Raw genomic sequence first — 21,842 nt, forward strand, 5'->3', positions numbered from 1 at the left:
CCATATATATACCTTTTTCTTTGTTTATGAAATTTGTGTTATTAGAAAAAAAATTGGAGTTGCTTGGACACATTTATATAGGCGGGCGTGGAAATATTGTGATATATAATGGGTTTTATTTCCTCAATTTTATTGAGGTTTAATTAGTAAATTAGGTTAATAATTATGATAAATGGAATTAAAATTTAGAGTAAAATGTTTAATTTGAAGTGGTCCATGTGATATGATATTTGTGATGTATCTTTCCAGGAAGAATCTGCTGAGTTGGATCTATCCAAATCGGATCTTTTATTTTCTGTCTTTATTTCTTTTTTCTCCCATTAATAAGGATCAAATTTTCCAGTGAAATTGATCATATGCACACAGACACGTACTTGTATAGTTCATTACACATAATTGATAATTAATATACAATAGAACCTCGATAAATTAATAATCTCGATTAAATAATAGTTTCTCTCGATCAACTCGATAAGAACGTGTGAATAATTTAATCATGTGAAATTATTAACTCGATAATTTAATAATTTACTACTGGATTAATTTATAGAGGTTTAACTGTATAATTAGGTTTTGGCATATCACCATTCACCATTAATTAATCTGTTTCCCATACATATTCACTTTCAAGTTTCAACCCAAAAAAATCACAATTAAACTAAAATTCACATGATCTAGAAAGAAAACATATTATTCATTCTGCAAAATGTGTATTAAAAAAAATAAAAAAATTAAAGCATCCCGATACGCAAAATTATTATATATATAGGAAAATACCCGAAACCTAAAAAAAAAAGAAATTATTTCTATTGTTGATGACCAATCATCGATGGTGAAAGTAAGCTTTCGACGTAGACAATGGAGAAAACCCTATCATCAAGCTTACCAACTCGAGACTTACGCAATAGATTTTTTCCATTACAAACAAATAAATACTTCCCAAAAACCACTAGAATATCTCCGTTCTTCCTCCAGCACAACGGCTTTGTTCCGCCGCCAAGACCACGCTCGACAATGTCAACAACAAAGTCCGATAATGTCCAAACCCTAGTCCAAGATTCTCTAACACCATACTCCTTCATTACCCATACATTCACATCCGCATCATCCGTTAAATGCATCAAACCAAGATACCCTCCAAGATCCCTCAAAAAAACCGCTCCACGAGAATAGTCGATGCAATTTGTCGACAAAGTCTCGTATTTATATTTCTCATCATCCGCTGCTAAATCTAGTGAGATAATATCACAACGACAACGTCTGGTTGAAGAATAATCTAGCTGAGCCAGCCAATGCAGCCTTCCGTTGACAAACTTCCCGCAGTACGAACCCTCTTGAAGACGCCTCCCGAAACTCTCGATTGTCGTCCAAGAATCCGTCTTCGAACCGTACACCTTGGTCTGATAACACCAGCCGTCGTCTCTAATGCAGACAACCTTGTATTCTCCCGACTCGTCGTTGTACCATAAACCAAATGATGATCTATAGTAGTTGCTGAATGGTAATTGTTCGAAAGAGGGATACGGAATGACCCTATATTTTGTGGTCGAAGGATTCCATAAAATTAATCTTGATATCCTACCGAATCGAATGAGTATTAGTCCGTTACACGAACCCGATATCGTTACGCCACCCACGTATGGGTCTGGCCGGTCGTATAAAGTAGGTTCGATGGCGGCGGGTAATAATTGGTTACAATTAAGAGAGCATGACCCTAGACAACTAGACAACCAGTCATGAGTTTGATCACTATATTTATATCTATAGGTGAAGAGGAGTTTGTGGTGAGTCAACCCGGTCAAACCTGCCGTCTCGTCTTTGGCAATCGATCTTTTGAGATGCTCTTTGATGAATGCTTCGCCGGAGATTATAGAGTGCCATGATTTCGAAACACACTTGAATCTCAATAGGGATTTTATTGGAAGATTATATAATATTTCCTCCAATATTTCCTCCATTATTATTTCTTGATTATGCCCCATGATTATTCTTCGTTTTTCGCCCATTATTATTATATATTCTTCTTTCTTTCTTTCTTTCTTTCTCCTGCAAGTTTAACCTAGATAGTTATATAACAGTGTTTTCTTATGTGTGTATTTATGTGAGAGAGTCATAATAATAACCTAGTATTAGTATTAGATCCGGACTCTATATATTAGGGTGGTAAATCATCATAGAAGTATCTCTTTCCTTGTCCAATATATATATATATATATATATATATATATATATATATATATATATATATATATATATATATATATATATATATATATATATATATATATATATATATTTATTATTATTATTATTATTATTATTATTATTATTATTATTATTATTATTATTATTATTGTGAAGGGTTAATTAAGACGAAATCTAGCTTGGAAATTAAATTAGGGAGGCATTAACGTGAAGGGCTACGATCTCCTTTGCGCCTCCGGCGAAATTACTGCCAATGAACACCGCCGGCACAGTGGGGCTATTGGCCGAGCGCCTGCTCGATTTCATGGCCGCCCGTGATCTGGTCTAAGTCATACACCATTGGATTGGCTCCGAGCCCGGTATAAGAGGGACTTAATCGAGTGGCTCACGCAGCACGAGCTCTTGCTAAAGATAACCACCGGATTATCGCTAACCATTTCGCTTATTCTCTCCATATATATACCTTTTTCTTTGTTTATTTGAAATTTGTGTTAGAAAAAAAATTGGAGTTGCTTGGACACATTTATATAGGCGGGGGTGGGGGTGGGGGTGGAATTGTGATATGTAATGGTTTTTTTTTTTTCTCTCAATTTTATTGAGGTTTAATTAGTAAATTAGGTTAATAATTATGATAAATGGAATTAATATTTAGAGTAAAATGTTTAATTTGAAGTGGTCCATATGATATTTGTGATGTATCTTTCCAGGAAGAATTTGCTGAGTTGGATTTATCCAAATCGGATCTTTTATTTTCTGTCTTTATTTCTTTTTTCTCCCATTGATAAGGATCGAATTTTTCCAATGAAATTGATCATATACACACAGACACGTACTACTATAGTTCATTAATTACACACAATTGACAATACCATGTACGCATGATATTTCCAATTTCCTTCTCGGAGAATATATATTTATATATATAATAAAAAAAATTGAATTTGAATTTTAGGTGCACTAAATAATAAAAATTTGATACACGAAAAATTAGAATATAAGGGGGTCATAACCCCCTTGGCTCTACACTGGTTTCCCGGTGAATACCAATGAGGCATTATAACTAGAATTATATGTTTTTGAAAAGAATTATCAAAATTCAAAACAGATGAATAACTCTTGCATATATATATTTATTAATTAAATATTAATATATATATGTATACAGAGAGAGACTCACTAATTCGACATATTTAAAAATAGTATCTTAAAACACAAAAAGAAATTGCATACGTATGCAAAGATCGATCGATGAAATCACCGACCGAGCACGCACTAAGGTTATCTTCTCTTTGGCCTTTGCCTTTTCATTTCCCATACTCTCTCTCTCTCTCTCTCTCTCTCTCTCTCTCTCTCTCTCTCTCTCTCTCTCTCTCTCTCTCTCTCTCTCTCTCTCTCTCTCTCTCTCTCTCTCTCTCTCTCTCTCTCTCTCTCTCTCTCTCTCTCTCTCTCTCTCACACAAACACACACACACACACATAAGAGAGAGTGTGCGTAATTGGTTATTTGGCCCTAAAATATCTGAAAGGCCGATTCTGCATGCATTCCTACTTATCATCACCACATACATATATTCCCATTTTATATATTCCATTTCATCGATCATGTCATCCTATACTATATACTATATATATAATAGATTATATATTCAATAATAATAATATATAAATTAATTAGGGAATTTGACCTTTAGTAATTAATTAAAACGGGAAACAAAAAGGACGATGACTCATGACACGGTTCTCAGCATCTCATGCAGTGAAAGTTTTACATGCTTTAATTTGAATCAAATTAAACACTTTCCTTATATGTACTATAATTAATTAATTAATTAATTAATTAAATATTAATAATCTTGTTTAATTGGTGGGGGAATATTTGATGATATTTATTTAATTTATCTTATGATCATCAGATGAAATCAGTATCAAGATCCAAATTAATACTTTACTTTCGGCCATTATTATTGCCTACTGTTGGCATCATCTTATCATGCATTAATTAAGATTTATGGAATATTTATTATTTGCAATTTTTTATTTATTTCAAGAACAGAAGATTTTTCATTAGACACGACCACAGTTCGACTCTTAATTAACTATAACTGCAGGAGACGATTTCGTTTACTTACAGATCTACCGGCCAATTAATCCAAGTCGAAGCTCCAAAGTTCGACTTTCACTAATTTCTATTGGCATGTTCTACATCAATAAATATATACTAATTAATATATATATATATATATCTTTTAATAGCAAGTCATGCATTCTAATTAGGGCTATATATCAGACCATATCCTTACAATAGTATACTTTTTTGCATATATATATCTCTAGCTAGGGTTCCTTTCAATATATATATATATATATATATATATATATATATATATATATATATATATATATATATATATATCAGACAACAGATTAGCATGAATCAATGAGAATATATCTCAGGGATTCTTAGTTCTTGTACACTAATTATTAATTTGTTAAATATGATCAATTATTATTATTATTAGGCATCTAAAGCATTTATTCTTGAGATCTCAAGTTGACCCTTTCCCTCCAACTGCAAATATTAAAAATATTCACCTATATATATATTCATGTATGTGCATCCATATATATATTCTTCACTTTCAAGCATATATAAATACCAGCAAATCAGAACAACCATCATCACCATTCAGCAAAATAATCAACTCTCCTCAAACTTCTCAATTTCAAGACTCTCTCTCTCTCTCTAGATCTCCAGAATGGAGTGTGTGGTAAAACTGGCGGCACAAAAGGCGGTAGTGATATTCAGCAAGAGCACGTGCTGCATGTGCCATGCAATAAAGAGGCTGTTTTACGAGCAAGGAGTGAGCCCAATGGTGTACGAGCTGGACGAGCAGATAAACGGCAAGGAAATGGAAAGAGCCCTTATTAGGTTAGGCTGCACCCCAACCGTGCCAGCTGTTTTTGTCGGTGGCAAATTCATCGGCTCCGCAAATGACGTTTTAACCCTCCACCTCGACGGTTCCCTCAAGAAGAAGCTCAAAGCTGCCGGAGCTCTCTGGCTCTGATCGATCGATAAATATATATATAGTACTATCAGATGCTTTTTTTATCAAGCATTTGAGTCATGTCCTTTTCTTTTTCTCTCTCTAGATCTCTCTCTCTCTCTTCTTTTTCTTTTGGGGTATGTAATATGTAAGAATCAGCTTTTGATGAGCTACAAGATAGATCCTAACTGAGCTCACTTATCTTTTTTGAGCATAATGGAATATATTACAGTTTCACTAAATACTTCATGCGCAGTATTTTCTTTCGTTTATTTTTCAATGTACGTAGCATTTAGTGTATGTGACAATTTGTGCGTAGGTAGTGTTACATTGCATCAGCTTATCATTTATACTGCACGCGTATCGCGCGCAATTGATCTTGACATAAATTAAACAATATAATGGACTCAAGAATTAACGTTGTTCGGTTCAGTTTGAACCTACATATATATATCCACCAAGAAACCCATAACAAGTTTTATTGATCAAAGAACAATGGAGATCACAGAGACTTCGATTATAATACGATCGATGAAAATCAGAAAACCCTAACCGTGCTAAGAACTCAGAATTGAATTAAGATGATCTCTCAATTCTCGCGTAGTGTTTTCTCTCAACTTCTCGAACTGCACATCTATCTCTCTCTCTCTCTCTCTCTCTCTCTCTCTCTCTCTCTCTCCTGCTGCCAGCTGTCTTCCTCCAATAACAGAATCTCAGCTGCAAAACCGTTGCCCCTTTGTAGCTTCTCTCCTCCAGATATAAGTGGCCAGCTCAGCCTAGCTCACAAGCCTCCATGTCTGGACGACCATTAGCCAACATGTTACATTGCAACAATATAATGTTAATCAATATTTCAATATATATCATGATGTAATTAATAATATTGTGTATATGAACTCAATGTATATTATAAACTTTCTTTTCAAGATTATATTATGGAGGTGAGTGTGTGAGAGAGAGTATGTTTGTGTGTGTGCATGGAAGCCCTAATTATTTAATTTATGACGTCATAAATAATGACAGCAAAATTGTCTTGATATATCCTTTGAACTTATCATCTGTCTGACATGTATACATGTCATATGTGGTCCATACGTAGACACACACACACACACACACACACGCATTCAGGATGTTTGCAAATGGATCACCATCAGCTGATGCATGCATGCATGCTACTGTGTGTGTGTGTGTCCACTTATAACACTAGCTAGTAGCTTCTATACATACATATATATATGCCTAACTGTATGTTCTGTAAAATATTCTCATCTATCGTTTTCCTCGAATATCAAAGTTGACATAATTACGAGGCGCACCACGTAGCCCGCCTTCTATCCACACATAAAGTCGACTCGAATCGAAAAAAAAAGTTATACCGTACTATATAATCTCATAATATTATTTAATCACTGCATGTATGTGAATCTCCTTTTCTGTGACATTTAATTAGAATATATCCACTTATCTAAAAGAACCTTCTTCTTTATTTTTTCTTTTAAATCAATCCCTTTTTTCCCACCCTTCACTAAAACCCTCACTTGTCGAAGCTCTATAAATACACAATGCGTCGACGCATATATTTACCATCACAATAAAAACTCTCTCATTCAATCTTCTCTTTTTCGAAGTATATTTATACATATTTTTTTGCGAATTTCTTTTTTTTTTTTTTTGAAGTTTGAATTTGATCGAAAATGGATCGGATAGCAAACATATCTTCGCAGAAAGCAGTGGTGATATTCAGCAAGAGTAGTTGCTGCATGTGCCATGCAATAAAGAGACTGTTCTACGATCAAGGCGTAAGCCCTTTGATCCACGAGCTCGACGAGGATTCAAGGGGAAAAGAAATGGAGTGGGCCCTTATGAAACTAGGCTGCAGTGGTCCAACCGTTCCAGCTGTTTTTATCGGCGGTAAACTCGTCGGATCAGCCAATACCGTTATGACACATCAGCTCAACGGCTCCCTCAAGAAGATGCTTAAAGATGCCGGAGCCTTATGGCTTTAGTATTCACTAGTTATAATAAAAGAAAAAAAATGTAAGAAACCACAAAACAAATTGTACCGAAACTTTTCGTTTTTTTTTTTTTTTTTTTTTTGGGTAGGATCGCGCGCGGCTTTTAAGTACTGTATGAAGGGATAAGTTGTAAAACTCTTTATACATGCATCCAAATTAAATCGAGTTTTAATTTGTGAAGTATATATTGACGTGGCTCTTTTTTTCAAGATAGTTATCGTAACGCATGCTATTAAAGATAGGGTTTAGAGAATCGATCACTAGTTATATATACGTATTGTATTCGATTATATATACGTATCGCAAAGTAAGTGGAGACGGAAAATGATAGGTAGGCTACTTTTCGGTCGGAAAAAAAAAACCGATTCTGAAATTTAAAAACATGGCATAAGAATGTGAAGATTCTGAGTTATCAAGATGAAACGAAAACAGCATCACATGCTTGTTGTGGAATCATCAGCCTTTAATTTGAAATTCGAAAACTTCGACGTGGCTCGAATTCAATCTGATTCTTCAAGAATCAAGATGATGATGTCATCATTTTATTGCAGTGGAGGAATGAATATATGTATATATATATATTCCCTGTTCATAACTAAAAAAACCAAACTGAAATGACATTGGGTTACATATATAGATATATGTGTCTGTATATATACATATATTCTTGAAATTGTGCTGTCACTATCTGTGACCCTTCAAGACTCTTGGGGGTTATATGTATATATAAAAGAAACCTAATAATTATGCCTAAAACACCCCTCTTTGCTTTGTGTGATAGAGTGGCCCTATCAGCAAACAAAAGATATATTCTTTGATGCACTCCTTATTCACTAAGAGCATCTCCAATGGAGAGGGGGGTTTCCCCTCCCCTCCCCTCCCCCTCCCTCAACCTCTACCTACGTCGTTTCCAACCGTTCGGTCTTTTATTACTTTTTTTCCAATCCCCACTCTCACCACTATAATAATAAAAAAATAATAATAACAATAATAATAATATTATTATTATTAATATTAATAACTAATAATTAATAATAATTAGTACTAATAATAATTAATAATAAAAATAATGATAATAAATAATAATAATAATAATAATAGTAATAATAATAATTTAATTATAATAATACAATATTCAAATAAAAGTAAAGAAATAATCTTCAACTAATTCAATAATTGAAAAAAAATTGATTTAATAGCTCATGTGTGGGCAAGACACAATGGAAATATGTAATAATTTTACTTAGATTTTTATTTACAAATTAAGTGTTTGGTTTTATTAAAATTATGTTGTTATTTCAAATTTATAATAAAAAGTAAAATAATCGTATTTGTTGTTTTTTCTAATTTTTACAATTATAAAAGAACTATATTAAAAAATAAAATAAAATAAAACTAAATAAAGAAACAAAATAAAATCATATAAAGAAACAAAATAAAATAATAATAAAATTACGAATAAAGATATAATTTAAAAGGAAATAAAAAAATAAAAGAAAAGAAATGAAAAAATATTAAAAGTCTTTTATTTACAAGTGTTGATTTTATTGAAATTATGTGATATTAAATTATGTAATTAAATAAATAAAATAAAATAAAATAATGATATAATATAAAAAAGGGGTAAGTACATATAAATCCCCAAACACAAACTTAAAGTGCGGATCAGTCCCTACAGACGTTTCATAGACGTATCAGTCCCTAATGCAAAGTTTCACATGCAGTTTAGTCCCTAGAGGCAAGTGAAAATTCTAAAATACCCTTTACTTTAATCTGAAATTACATACTTTTTCATTTTCTCTCTCTTACTTTTCTCTTTCTTCTCTCTTTCCTCTTTCCTCTTTTTCTATGTCTCTTCTCTCTCTCCTTTTCTTGCCCGTTCCAATTCAATTTATCTTATTTTTCTTCAAACAACAAACGAAAATGAACACGAAAATGCGCAAGAAAACAAACTCCTAAATCAATACAAATGAAGCAACAAGAACAAAGAAAAGGAAGAACCAATGTAGTAGAATAAGAAAAAAAACAAAAAGAAAAGAGGAAAGAGACCCATTTTCGAAGAATGGTGAAGGAGAAGAAATAAGATTTGACTTGTCTCCCCTAATCATTAACTCGGTTCCAACATCTGTTATTTTGTTGTTCGAGTTTGTAAAGATCATTTATTTATTGTCGATTTTGAACACTCTTCTCTTCCGTATTATTCTTCGGCGATTTTAGCATGTTCCCAAAGAATTTTTAGTCCTAGCAAGGATTTGATGTATGATGTTTGATGACTTTGATATAGGAAATGGGAGAAAGGTTTATTGTATTACTCTTGGTGATGTTGTAGTTTATGCCATATGCAATAGTGGTATTCCTAGTGCATTTGGATGGTGTTGAAAGAGAGTATTGGAAGTACTAGTAGTGGAACTTTATAGTGGATTATATTTGATATAATTGTAATTATGTGTATGTAGTTGCAGGAATATGTCCTTTTATATAGCTAACAATATTATTGGTCAGCTCTACTCGTACTTTATATTGAAAATATTGTACCATATATTTTGATGAATTGTACTTACATGTTGAAGTCATGGTACTATATTGTGTTATGAGTTGAGTTTATATGGTTGACTTGGCCACAAATTAATATAAATAATATAAGCGTACCATACTAATGAACAACACATATTTTCTAGTTTATTTGAAGATACGTGTCAATTCTAGACATGTACTTCACATGTGTATTCACTGTACTTACGTGTTTCACACATCGGACTATAGTTTGTGATGAATTGAGTTATACCGATTTCCATGACACTTTAATGATCAATTAGTATAGGAGATGCATAAATTATGTTTTAGATGTGTATGTTAAGGTTGGTGAGCATTATTGTTGCGTTTGGAGTACAAAATGCCATAAATATATTGAATTTCATACATGATACTCATATAAGTGTACAAGATACCCTAAATGTGTTGGATTTATTACATGATACTCATATAAGTGTATAGGCTCATGCGTAGAGCTAAAATTGCCCTCAAATGTTCCCATAATCTATGTTGATCAACTCCTACATCATCTCATTTCATGTTAATAGTCTTAAAATGATATTATATGCATGCATTGGCCCCACAATAATATAAGGAATGTAACAATACAATATGAATGGACAACATATACTTTATGAATAAACTCACAATACTATATGCATCAATAACTCTAACTTTACCAGTTTATACATTGTACTTATAATTTGTGGAACAAAACATACTATATTTTGTGATAAATTGAGTTGAACCAATTTCCTTGACACTTTAATGATGAATTAGTATGGGAGATGCATAAATTATGTTTTAGATGAGTATTTTAAGTATGGTGAACATTGATGTTACGTTTGGAGTCCACAAATGTGTTTGATTTCCTACATGATATTCACATATAGTACAAGACTTGTATGTAGAACTAGTATTTTTCTCAAATCTTACCATAATTGATGTTGATGGATTCCCACGTTATCTCATTTCATGTAATTAGTCATAAAATGAAGGAATGCCTAAGAAAATGAGTTTATATTGTTGCATTGGTTCCAAAATAATATATATAAAGCAAGCGTACCATATAAATGGAGAACATCTATTTTTTCATTGAAAGAAGCGTACTCTATGAATGGACAACGCGAGCATCACTGGTGTAATGCATTCATTTCTATGTAGAATAAATTCTACCATAATTATAATGAATTGAATTGTACCAATTTCATAATAAATTTAGTGATTAGTGAGTGTGCGAGGGACATAAAATATATTTTAAATGACTATTTTAAGATTGATGAACAATGGTGTTGCGTTTAGAGTTCAAAATGCCTCAAAATGCCGACATGATACTCACTTAGACAACACGTACTTCACCACTGAACCAAATATACCTGATTCTAGACGTAAGACAGCTATGTTAACGTATTTATTCTACTACATGACTAGCAATACTAGTACTTTTCATCTCTTATTTCAACACCATCCAACCACACTAGCAATACTATTGTTTAATACGACATATACTACTGCAGTCACATAAAACACAAAATGTTTCAAAAAATAATAAGAAGCGTCTTTCTCAGAACCTATATCAACTATCAAACATCTTTTAAATATGTGACTAGAAAAAGAAAATCAAATCGTGTTTCTTCCCCTTCACAATTCTTCAAGAATGGGTCTCTTTCCTCTTTTCATTTTGTTTTCTTCACGAGTTTTTTCTTGCGCCTTTTCATTTGTTGTTTAAAGAAAAATAGCTGAAAATTGAGTTTTGAATTGGAATGGAGCAAGGAAAGAAAATAGAAAAGAGAAAGAGAAAGAGAGGAAAGAGGAAAGAGAAAAGAAAGAAAAAAGGAAGAGAGAGAAAACTTAAATGAAGAGAGAGACAGAGAGAGAAAAAAATAATATAATAATATAAACATAGGGACTGAACTGCATGTGAAACTCTGCAGTAGGGACTGATCCACCTATAAAACATCTGTAGGGACTGATTCGCGCTTTAAGTTTGTATTTGGGGATTTATCTATACTTACCCCTATAAAAAATAAATACAAAAGACAAAGAAAATAAAAAATAAATAAATTTTACATGTAAAAGAGAGAAGAAAAAGAAAAGAAAAAAAAAAAAAAGAAAAAAAAAAGGAAGAGAGTTAATTACACGTCGCCTTCCAGCAAGTGAGATGGAAGGGGGCAGCTCAAGGCAAACTCTCCCCTCCCTTCTACCCACCCATTTTCCCATTACCCACCTCCATTGGAGGTGGTTTTGTCTCCCCACCCCTACCCACCCCCATCTCCATTGGAGATGGTCTAAGGGGTTAGTCTCCATATATAAAAGGATATATATATATATATATATATATATATATATATATATATATATATATATATATATATATATATATATATATATATATATATATATATATATATATATATATATATATATATATATATATATTGGTATTTAATCTTAATAACTTTGTTTTGTAGATACGAATGCGCGGAACCGGCGAAATGTGGAAAGTAAAAACGAACACACAAAAAAGAAAATGGCTTATTCGAAAAAGTAGGACAGCAAAACGTGTAAATATTAAAAAAAAAAAAAAAAAAAAAAAGCTATGTAATTATATATATTTAGTCATGTTGGAATTAGAAATTTTCATATGTTCATGCAATTTTTACTCAAATAAATATTATCAGTTAATTATTAAATCATATAAAAAGAAAATAAAGAAAGGCACATAAAAGTTCGAGAAATTACTACTCAAAAGTCAAACGTGCACATTTTTAAATTAAATTTTCAGAAAAAAAAAATAGCCTCGAAAGTGAACGAAATGTGTTTATTAGTTCAATTCCGAGTCAATTTAGTCGACAATTTTAGTTAGAATTATAAAAAAGGGGAAATATGCAAAACCCCCTCAAACCATAAATATTATGAGTTAAACTCATTTGACTTTTAAGACTTTTGCCCACACCTAAAGACCAATCTTAATTAGTGAAACCCCCCTCAACAACTTTAATAAGACGGAACTACCCTTATCAGTAGTTTTTAAAATAATTGCAATATTTATTTTCCATAACCGTCTCACGTAATTGTAGGATTACATTAATTCTCTCCATATATCTCTCTTTCATTCTCTCTCTATTTCTCACGCAACTTCTCTTTTTTTTTTTTTCTTCTTCAGCCCATAATCCTCCATCACTCGCCAATGGACACCACTCAGCCGCACACGGCGCCGGCGCCGGGTTTGATTCTCCTTCCGAAGAGCGAACGAAAAAAAAGGAGAAAAATCAAGTTTTTGAGATGCAACAGTTTTCGTGCAGAGACCAGATCGGAAGATCTAACCATCGGATCGGGTTGATATTTTTACACATGATTCGTAACACATAAATATAACTTATGAACGGTGGAGATCGGAATCAGACTTCTCTGAATATAGATTGGATCTTAAAACTCGCTGCTGGTTTTTGTTACTGAATAATTCATGGCAGCTAGATTGGACGCGTTTTTTGTACAATTGAACCGTTGGATGTGGCCTAAATTTGGATAGAGTATTCAGAGTATATATTTTTATATACTGTACGGAGGAGATTGAATTTGGTGCCCCCTAGCTCCGGATATAAATTGTGAAAGTATCACAATTCGGTAGTCACATTGTAGTCACATTCTCATGTTTTTTTGTAGTGCTGCACATCATGTCGTCAACCTTGATGATTCTGTTAAAGTATGGAGGGTCGTTTGGGGTGAAGATATGCCAGGGTGATTTTGTGTATGAAGACCTCGCCCTCTGTCTCGTTATTTTTCTATCTTTATTTATGTATTTTTCGATTTTTTTTCCAGATCTGAACAGCAGTAGTAACATGACTATAGCCATATTCGAATATGACTATAGTCATATTTAATATATTTTTCGAATATGACTATTCAAGTTGACTTCTAATAACAAGATTCAAATTGTGATTTTTTGTGTGGATGTTGATTGAATTGTTTTCGTAAATAATAGGGAATCTTCGTTGTTTTATATGATTTGGTAAACATCACTATGCCATATAATCGGAACTTTTAAGTTCAAAATGTAAAAAACAACAATATAAAGAAAGAATATGACTACAGTTTATAGTCATATATAGTCATATTCAACCATAGTCATATTCGGCGTTGCAAACCTGTTGAGAGAAAAATTTCAATTTTTTGTTTAAAAAAAGTTTTAAAAAAAAATTAAAATGATATTTTTATTAAAAAATATTAAAATTAAAAATAAATTCAAAATGACTGAATAAAGTCCAAAAATAATATAAAAATAAAAAATAAAAATAATAAAATCCGATTATTTTTTATTTTTATTTTTTTGATTTCGTAGCAATTTTTTAGGAATTTGGAACAGATTTTTAGGAATTAAATTGTTATGGAAAGAGAGAAAAAAGGAATAATTGAGATAAATTAGGGAAAATATATAATTAAGCCTAATTAGCGGGATTAGGTGCCTCATTAATAGGGATTTCGAAATTACTGGATAATTATAAAAAAAACGTGATACACTACTAGAGGGGTAAGATTGGAAATAAATATTCTAGGGGGTTTTCACAAAGAAAGAATTATTGTATGGACATATCACTAGTTTTTATCTAAATGAGGGGTGTATTGCTAATGACCCCTATAAAAAAATGTCTTGAATCATTTTTTTTCAAGCATACAATAATAAAAAATACTCAATTTAAAAAAAAAATAGAAATGGTTTAAAAACGTGAGAGATATTTTGGAATAACAAGAAACGTGGTTGGTGAAAAGCGCTTTCATCCCAAAAAGCGATTTCATCTAACAAAAAAGCGATTTCATCCAGGAAAAAGCGATTTTATAGTTTATCTTGGATATTAAATTTGGTTTCTTCAGAAAATGAAAAAAATGTATGGCAAGTGTAATAGCATCATCATCATCCAATCTGCTACACTTCCTTCCTTCATCCACCGATCCGCCATACGAACTCCTCAAAGAAAACCCATCTCTCTCTCTTCTCTCCAAATGCAGAAGTATAAAAACCTTCAAACAAATCCATTCCCACTTCATCAAATTCGGCCTCCACAACACTCAATTTGCTGTAAGCAAATTGATCGATTTTTGCGCGGTGAGCCCTTACGGAAATCTTTCCTACGCCGTTTCGATCTTCGATTCTATCCACAACCCAAATCACGTTATCTACAATATGATGATCCGCGGATATTCTCTTGGCTCTGTGCCCAAATCAGCTCTGAATTGCTATGTAAAGATGTTGTTTTTGGGTCTCGAACCGAATTCTTACACGTTTCCGTTTCTTCTTAAATCTTGCACGAAGTTTCCGACGGCGCAGACAGGGAAGCAAGTTCACGGCCATGTTTTTAAGTTCGGTCTTGACAGCGATGTTTATGTGCATACTTCACTTATCAACATGTACGCTCACCATGGGGATTTGGAGGACGCAAGGATGGTGTTTGATAAAAGTCCTCTTAGAGATGCGGTGTCGTTTACGGCGTTGATCACGGGGTACTTGTCGAGAGGCTATGTTGATAGAGCACGCGAGCTGTTCGATGAAATTCCTGTGAGAGATGTTGTGTCTTGGAATGCTATGATATCTGGATATGCTCAGATTGGTAAATTTGATGAGGCTTTGAGTTTGTTTCGAGAGATGAGAAATGCGGAAGTTGCTCCCGATGTGAGCACGTTGTTGAGCGTTCTTTCTGCATGTGCTCGTGTGGGAGATATTGAAACTGGTGATTGGATTAAATTGTGGATCGAAGAAAACCGGCTCGATTCGAATCTTCAGCTCGTTAATGCAATGATTGATATGTATGCAAAATGCGGCAATCTTCACACGGCGAGGAAATTGTTCGATGGTATAAAAGAAAAAGATATTGTCTCGTGGAATGTTATGATTGGTGGGTATACACATATGAGCGAGTACAAAAACGCCCTTGAAATGTTTCGTCTGCTCCAGCTAAACAAAGTAGAGCCGAACGATGTGACTTTCTTGAATATTATTCCAGCTTGTGCACAATTAGGCGCCCTCGACCTTGGTAAATGGATGCATACTTATATCGAAAAGCATTATCACGATTTCCCGAACGAGACTCTTTGGACAAGCCTCATAAACATGTACGCTAAATGTGGAAATATCGAAGCTGCAAAACAAATCTTTTACGGTACGAAAACCAAAAGCTTGGCTTCTTGGAATGCCATGATATCTGGGCTAGCTATGCATGGAGATGCAAGTAATGCGATCGAGCTTTTCTCGAAAATGGCTAAAGAAGGATTATTCAAACCGGACGAAATCACCTTCGTCAGTGTTCTATCGGCTTGTTGCCACGCGGGTTTGGTAGATCTTGGCCGTCAAATTTTCAAGTCGATGGTCCAAGATTACAACATCTCTCCTCAATTGCAACATTATGGATGCATGATCGATCTTTTAGGAAGAGCGGGATTGTTCGAAGAAGCAATGGAATTAGTCGAAGGAATGGAAATTGAACCCGACGGAGCTATATGGGGTTCGATTCTCGGTGCATGCAGAATCCATAAAAATCTCGAGCTGGGCGAATTTGCTGCTGAAAAGCTCTTCAAAATCGAACCCAACAATCCCGGCTCTTACATTCTATTATCGAACATATACGCACGAGCTGGCAAATGGGATGAGGTGGCGAGAATTAGGACGCTGCTCAAAGACAAGGGAATGAAGAAGGTCCCGGGCTCGACTTCCATTGAAGTGGATGGCGCTGTGCACGAGTTTCTTGTGAGCGATCGAACGCATTTGAGGAGCGAAGAAATATATATGATGCTCGATGAAATCGATACGGTTCTTGAAAAGGCAGGGCATGTTCCGGATACTTCCGAGGTGTACTACGACGTTGATGAAGAGTTGAAAGAAGGTGTTTTGTGCGAGCATAGCGAGAAGTTGGCTATTGCTTTCGGGTTGATTAGTACAAAACCAGGTACAACTTTAAGGATCGTGAAGAATCTTAGGGTTTGTGGGAATTGCCATTCTGCGACGAAGTTGATATCGAAGGTGTACGGTCGGGAGATTATTGCTAGGGATAGGAGCCGTTTTCATCGTTTTAAGGATGGTTCTTGTTCTTGCATGGACTATTGGTAAAAAAAGAAAAAAAGATTTTTTTTTTATTTTTCGAAAAGTAGCAGTTTGGAACATTCTAGAATACACAGAATCATCAGTTAGAAGAAAGGGCTAAAAACTTGTCATGGTAGAATTGCACTAAATATGATAGAAAGAGGTAAAGATTTAATTTAAAAGGAATACAATTGTAAATTAGCCAGACAAGTGTTAGGCCAAGACAATCTAGGCGGCTGTCCAACAACAAAAGGAAAAAAGTTAGGCTAAGAAAAAAAAAGTTCGATAAAAATCGGTGGAATTCGAAAATTATGTTTTAATTTTTCACGTATAAAATCTTCATATTATTTAAAATTAGTATTTCTCAACGTGCGATGCACTGGTTACGCATTCATTCCGCAGACGTAATTGAGCAATTGTAGGAATGTCACATACTTTTGATGTCAAACTAATTTTGACAAGGGTATAAGGGAAGCTATTTCATACAAATTATGCCCTCTAGCTTTTAGATTCAATTTTGATTTATACGAAATAGTTTTTATACAAATTATGTTAATTATATGTGACAAACTTCAACTAAAAACTAACGGAGTTCATTTTAAGAGTTTGAATTCAACTTAGGTGAAAAGAAAAATACTTTAAGAGTAAAAACTAATAGTTATCTACTTTTATATGTAGATAACTCTTCATATCTCATATAGGATTATATTTTTCACCAAAAGAGAAAAGAAAATGATATAAGATTATAATTTAGGGTAAATTTCGGCAACCCTCTAAAGTAAGATTAAATTATAAAAACTCCTCTCATGTTTGAGTAATTACAATCATTCCACTCAACTATGAATCTTCTTAAACGTTCATCCTTGCGATTTCAAATTTAATGAAATCTTCTAGATTATGTGAAATATTCTCCAGTTTGTACTCGTTTTACCACATTCGAACTCCACATTTTGAAACAAGATGATCATAAGATGTGTCTCTTGGCTTGTAAATATCAGATTGCGGTGCATCATAAACTGACTTTTTGCACAAAACGAGTACAAACTAGAGAACACCCCACTTAATCTAGAAGATTCTATTGAATTCGACACCATAAAGACAAACATGCAAGAAAATTCATAGTTAAGGGAGATGATTATAATTACCCAAACATAAGGGGGGTTTTTCGTAATTTGAAATTTACCCTATAATTAATTTCCCCATAAATATTAAATACCATCCATACCCTTCAAATAGTGTACACACATTGCGCAGTCCCAAGAAGGATTATGCAGTCAAGATTCACCTAATTCCGCTGTAACAAATATTTAACATCACCGAAAAAATTAAATAAAAATAAAAAATAAATAAAATAAAAAAATCCAGCCATTTTTGACTTTCACTGCCATCACATTTCTTCGTTTCTCAGATATATAAACCCCACACTTCTCGAGCTACATCAATTTTTTTATTTTTTAGCTTTTTTTCTTTATTCAATTGTATTTATTGATTTCGCTACTTCTTCTTCCTACCTCTTCCCCCTTTTTCTTGTAAAAAAAATTCAAGATTTCCTTCGATTTTGTCGATCTTCTTCCATCTTACAACAACCAGTGTACTGATCTCGAGTTTCCGAGTTAACTGGGAATGATCCACGAGTTCGCTCATGGCTAAAGATTGGATTTTTAACCAAATGGGGTTGCAAAATCTGCGCGCAAGAAAATAGATACATACATATATAGATACAGATATAGATATAGAGAGGGAATTTCGAGGTGGGTTCGTTGTATTGAGTTGATATGGGTGGGTGTTTCCCCTGCTTCAGATCATCAAATAGTGAAGGAATTAGTAATAGTAACAATGGTGTGAAGGAAGTATCCAGAAAGGAATCTTTTAAAGAAGGTTCTGCTGCTAATTCTAATAGCAATGTCAGTAGGTTGAGCTCAGGTACCTTAATTTTACTATTAATTTTGTATAATATTAATTTAATTTTTGAGGGATTTGATAATTGTGTCTGATTGAATTTGAATTGGAGATCTGTTCTTCTTCTTGATCTGTAGGGTTTTTCAATTTTTTTTTGTGATTTTGAGGAATTTTGTGGGTTCAGATTTATTTGCTATTGTTCGATTCTTGCTTCGTTGTGGTTCGGTAGATGGGTTCGTTATTTTAGGGGTTTGAACGAAACCCGGATTCTTTAACGAGTTACTGGTAGATTTGGAACTCGAAATTTCGTAGAATTTGGTACATTTGTATTCAACATTGCACAATTAAGCCAACTAAGGCACTCCAAATATCGGAATGTAATTGTACCGAGATATCGTTTTTTTTCTTGGTAAGATGTTAAATGGGGATGAAATATGTAAAGTGAGATTAACTAATTTTTTTTTTGAATATATTTTTTAATAGAGAAATCGAGAGCTCGAAATAGTAGTGATTCTAAAAAAGAAATAGGTATTCCGAAAGAGCCGACTGCCCACATCGCTGCACAAACGTTTACATTTCGCGAACTTGCTGCAGCAACAAAGAACTTTCGACCAGAATCCTTACTCGGTGAAGGTGGTTTTGGTCGAGTCTACAAAGGCCGTCTCGAAAGCACCGGACAGGTAAGTATTTGATGTTTATGATCTGAAATAATTTTTTTTTTTTTTCAATTTGAAAAACCGAATAAGAAAATGGTCATCGTTTTGGAAAATGCTTACGTATAAGTAGGTGGTTGCGGTTAAGCAACTTGACAGAAATGGGCTTCAAGGGAATAGAGAATTTCTAGTGGAGGTTCTCATGCTAAGCTTATTGCATCATCCAAATCTCGTTAATTTGATTGGATATTGTGCTGACGGGGATCAACGTTTGCTTGTGTATGAGTATATGCCTTTGGGATCTCTAGAAGACCATTTACACGGTTAGATTATTATTATTATTATTATTATTATTATTATTATTTTATTTTGTTATTATATTTCTTTATTGACATTCTCGTGTTCTAAATAATCCACAAGTTGATATATAGTTGGAAGATTAGTGTCGGTTTTAGGTGAAGATAACCCTGAATTAGTAATGTTGTTCGGGAGGAAATTATTGTACATTTGCTCGTACATTTGCAATCAAATATATGAACTCAATGTGGCATTTTTTAGGTTGAATAATTCTTATTATTTAAATTTAAAGTCGAAGAAATTAGGCACTGTGGAACTTCTTTGTATCGAAGAACTTCTTTATATCGAAGAACTTCTTTATACAAAATCGATTTAAGTAATTTGAAAAAAAAATCCCTTTTTTTCAAACACTAGTACTACACCCCGTGCGAAGATTAGTCCTATGCCTTTTCGATTTCTCTACTCGTTAATTATTTAATATTACGTCTATATATATGCAGATCGTCCACCGGATAAAGAGCCTTTAGACTGGAACACGAGAATGAAGATAGCTGCTGGAGCAGCAAAGGGATTAGAATATCTGCACGACAAAGCAAATCCACCTGTCATATACAGGGATTTAAAATCTTCCAATATCCTTCTCGACGAGGAATATTCCCCTAAATTATCCGATTTCGGTCTTGCAAAACTGGGTCCCGTTGGGGATAAAACACACGTCTCTACTAGGGTTATGGGTACTTACGGATATTGTGCTCCGGAATATGCCATGACCGGTCAACTCACTTTGAAATCCGATGTTTACAGTTTCGGAGTTGTCTTCCTCGAACTCATCACCGGTCGAAAGGCTATTGATAATACTCGTGAAGCAGGGGAACATAATCTCGTTGCATGGGTATGTGTCGTATCTATTTATTTACTACAGTTTATTACGTTTAGTACCCCTGTGTTATATCGAATGGCTAAAAAACTCCCTGTGTTGTAATTAATTTAACAAAAGCTCCCTGTATTGCATTTTTTAAGCAAACAACTCTTAAATAGGGAGTTTTTTGGGAGCAATCTGCTTAAAAAAAATGAATCATAGGAGGGATTTTGCTAATAAAATTATACGGGGAGTTTTTTTTAGCAATTAGAGAAAACAGAGGTGTTGAATGCAATAAACCCATATTTATTATATTATACAACATATAAAATGCATGAATGTGCACTGAATAATCTTCTTCACTTGCTATTTCTTTTTGGTCAACTTAAGGCACGGCCACTTTTCAAGGATCGAAGGAAGTTTCCGAAAATGGCGGATCCACTACTAAAAGGCCACTACCCAATGCGTGGACTATATCAAGCACTCGCAGTGGCGGCAATGTGCTTGCAAGAGCAAGCCGCCACAAGGCCTCTAATAGGAGACGTTGTGACCGCTTTGTCCTATCTAGCGTCGCAAATTTACGATCCAAACGCCCCACAGAGCAACAAAGCCGGTGGTCCACCTACACCTCGGCACAGAGACGGACGGAGGAACACGTCCGAAGGAACGGACGGCTTGGATGATGATTCCCAACGTGGGTCCCCTTCGATTCACAAGAATTCGCCCGATTCAAGGAAGAGAGGTTCCGGGAGGGAGTTTGGCGAGTTGCGGAAGGTCGAAACCGGAGGTGGGTCCCGCAGTAAGTGGGGTTCGGAGGAATCGGAGAGGCCCGATTCTCAGAGGGATAGCCCGGCTAGTGCGGGGAGAGGGAGAGAGGCTTTGAGGAACAGGGATCTAGAGAGAGAAAGGGCGGTGGCTTTAGCAAAGGTGTGGGGTGAGAATTGGAGAGAGAGAAAGAGGACGAACGGTGCTGGCAGCTTTGATGGCACAAACGAATGATGTAAGTATCGATGTCTCTAGCTGAGGGAAAATAGTCTTGTAATTCGTCGAAAACGAAAGGAAGAATGAAAGGTTATTCTGGGTAATCATTTGCTTATTATATTGGAGAAAAGTTGTAAGCAAAATGTTAATCTATGTATGTAGGTTTTTGTTGGAACATGGGGAAGAGAAATTGGGAAAAGTATATCTGAAATTTTGGCTCCAAATTTTCTGCATGAAGTCCTTAGTCATGTCATATGTTTTCTATTGGTAATTTGCATCGATT

At 34.0% G+C, this 21,842-nt stretch overlaps 6 protein-coding genes across 6 annotated transcripts in view; 5 read left to right on the top strand and 1 right to left on the bottom strand.

Annotated features, from left to right (window-relative positions):
* LOC105961405 (superoxide dismutase [Cu-Zn]) overlaps positions 1-21,842 on the top strand; it is an 87,331-nt gene that overhangs the window by 1,963 nt on the left and 63,526 nt on the right. The gene's annotated exons all lie outside the window — the stretch shown is intronic.
* LOC105962466 (F-box/kelch-repeat protein At3g06240) lies at positions 694-2,003 on the bottom strand. Its single transcript, XM_088814235.1, has 2 exons — positions 1,805-2,003; positions 694-1,722 (listed from the first exon to the last, which is right to left on the bottom strand). Exons 1-2 carry the CDS (start codon positions 1,879-1,881, stop codon positions 807-809), a joined length of 993 nt encoding a protein of 330 aa, XP_088670361.1. The 5' UTR covers positions 1,882-2,003; the 3' UTR covers positions 694-806.
* LOC105962476 (monothiol glutaredoxin-S10) lies at positions 4,839-5,490 on the top strand. Its single transcript, XM_012986786.2, has one exon. It carries the CDS (start codon positions 4,961-4,963, stop codon positions 5,267-5,269), a length of 309 nt encoding a protein of 102 aa, XP_012842240.1. The 5' UTR covers positions 4,839-4,960; the 3' UTR covers positions 5,270-5,490.
* On the top strand, positions 6,832-7,451 carry LOC105962484 (monothiol glutaredoxin-S10). The gene has a single exon (XM_012986799.2). It carries the CDS (start codon positions 6,946-6,948, stop codon positions 7,255-7,257), a length of 312 nt encoding a protein of 103 aa, XP_012842253.1. The 5' UTR covers positions 6,832-6,945; the 3' UTR covers positions 7,258-7,451.
* On the top strand, positions 14,648-16,934 carry OTP82 (Tetratricopeptide repeat (TPR)-like superfamily protein). The gene has a single exon (XM_012985544.2). The coding sequence runs from the start codon at positions 14,687-14,689 to the stop codon at positions 16,895-16,897; it is 2,211 nt and encodes a 736-aa protein (XP_012840998.2). The 5' UTR covers positions 14,648-14,686; the 3' UTR covers positions 16,898-16,934.
* Positions 18,105-21,783, top strand: LOC105961328 (serine/threonine-protein kinase PBL27). The gene is made up of 5 exons (XM_012985564.2): positions 18,105-18,793; positions 19,253-19,449; positions 19,556-19,745; positions 20,220-20,611; positions 20,969-21,783. The coding sequence occupies exons 1-5, from the start codon at positions 18,646-18,648 to the stop codon at positions 21,575-21,577; spliced, it is 1,536 nt and encodes a 511-aa protein (XP_012841018.2). The 5' UTR covers positions 18,105-18,645; the 3' UTR covers positions 21,578-21,783.

Source organism: Erythranthe guttata, chromosome 14, assembly GCF_056151865.1.
Source record: "Erythranthe guttata isolate IM_541 chromosome 14, IM_541, whole genome shotgun sequence".
In the NCBI taxonomy this organism is placed as follows: domain Eukaryota; kingdom Viridiplantae; phylum Streptophyta; class Magnoliopsida; order Lamiales; family Phrymaceae; genus Erythranthe; species Erythranthe guttata.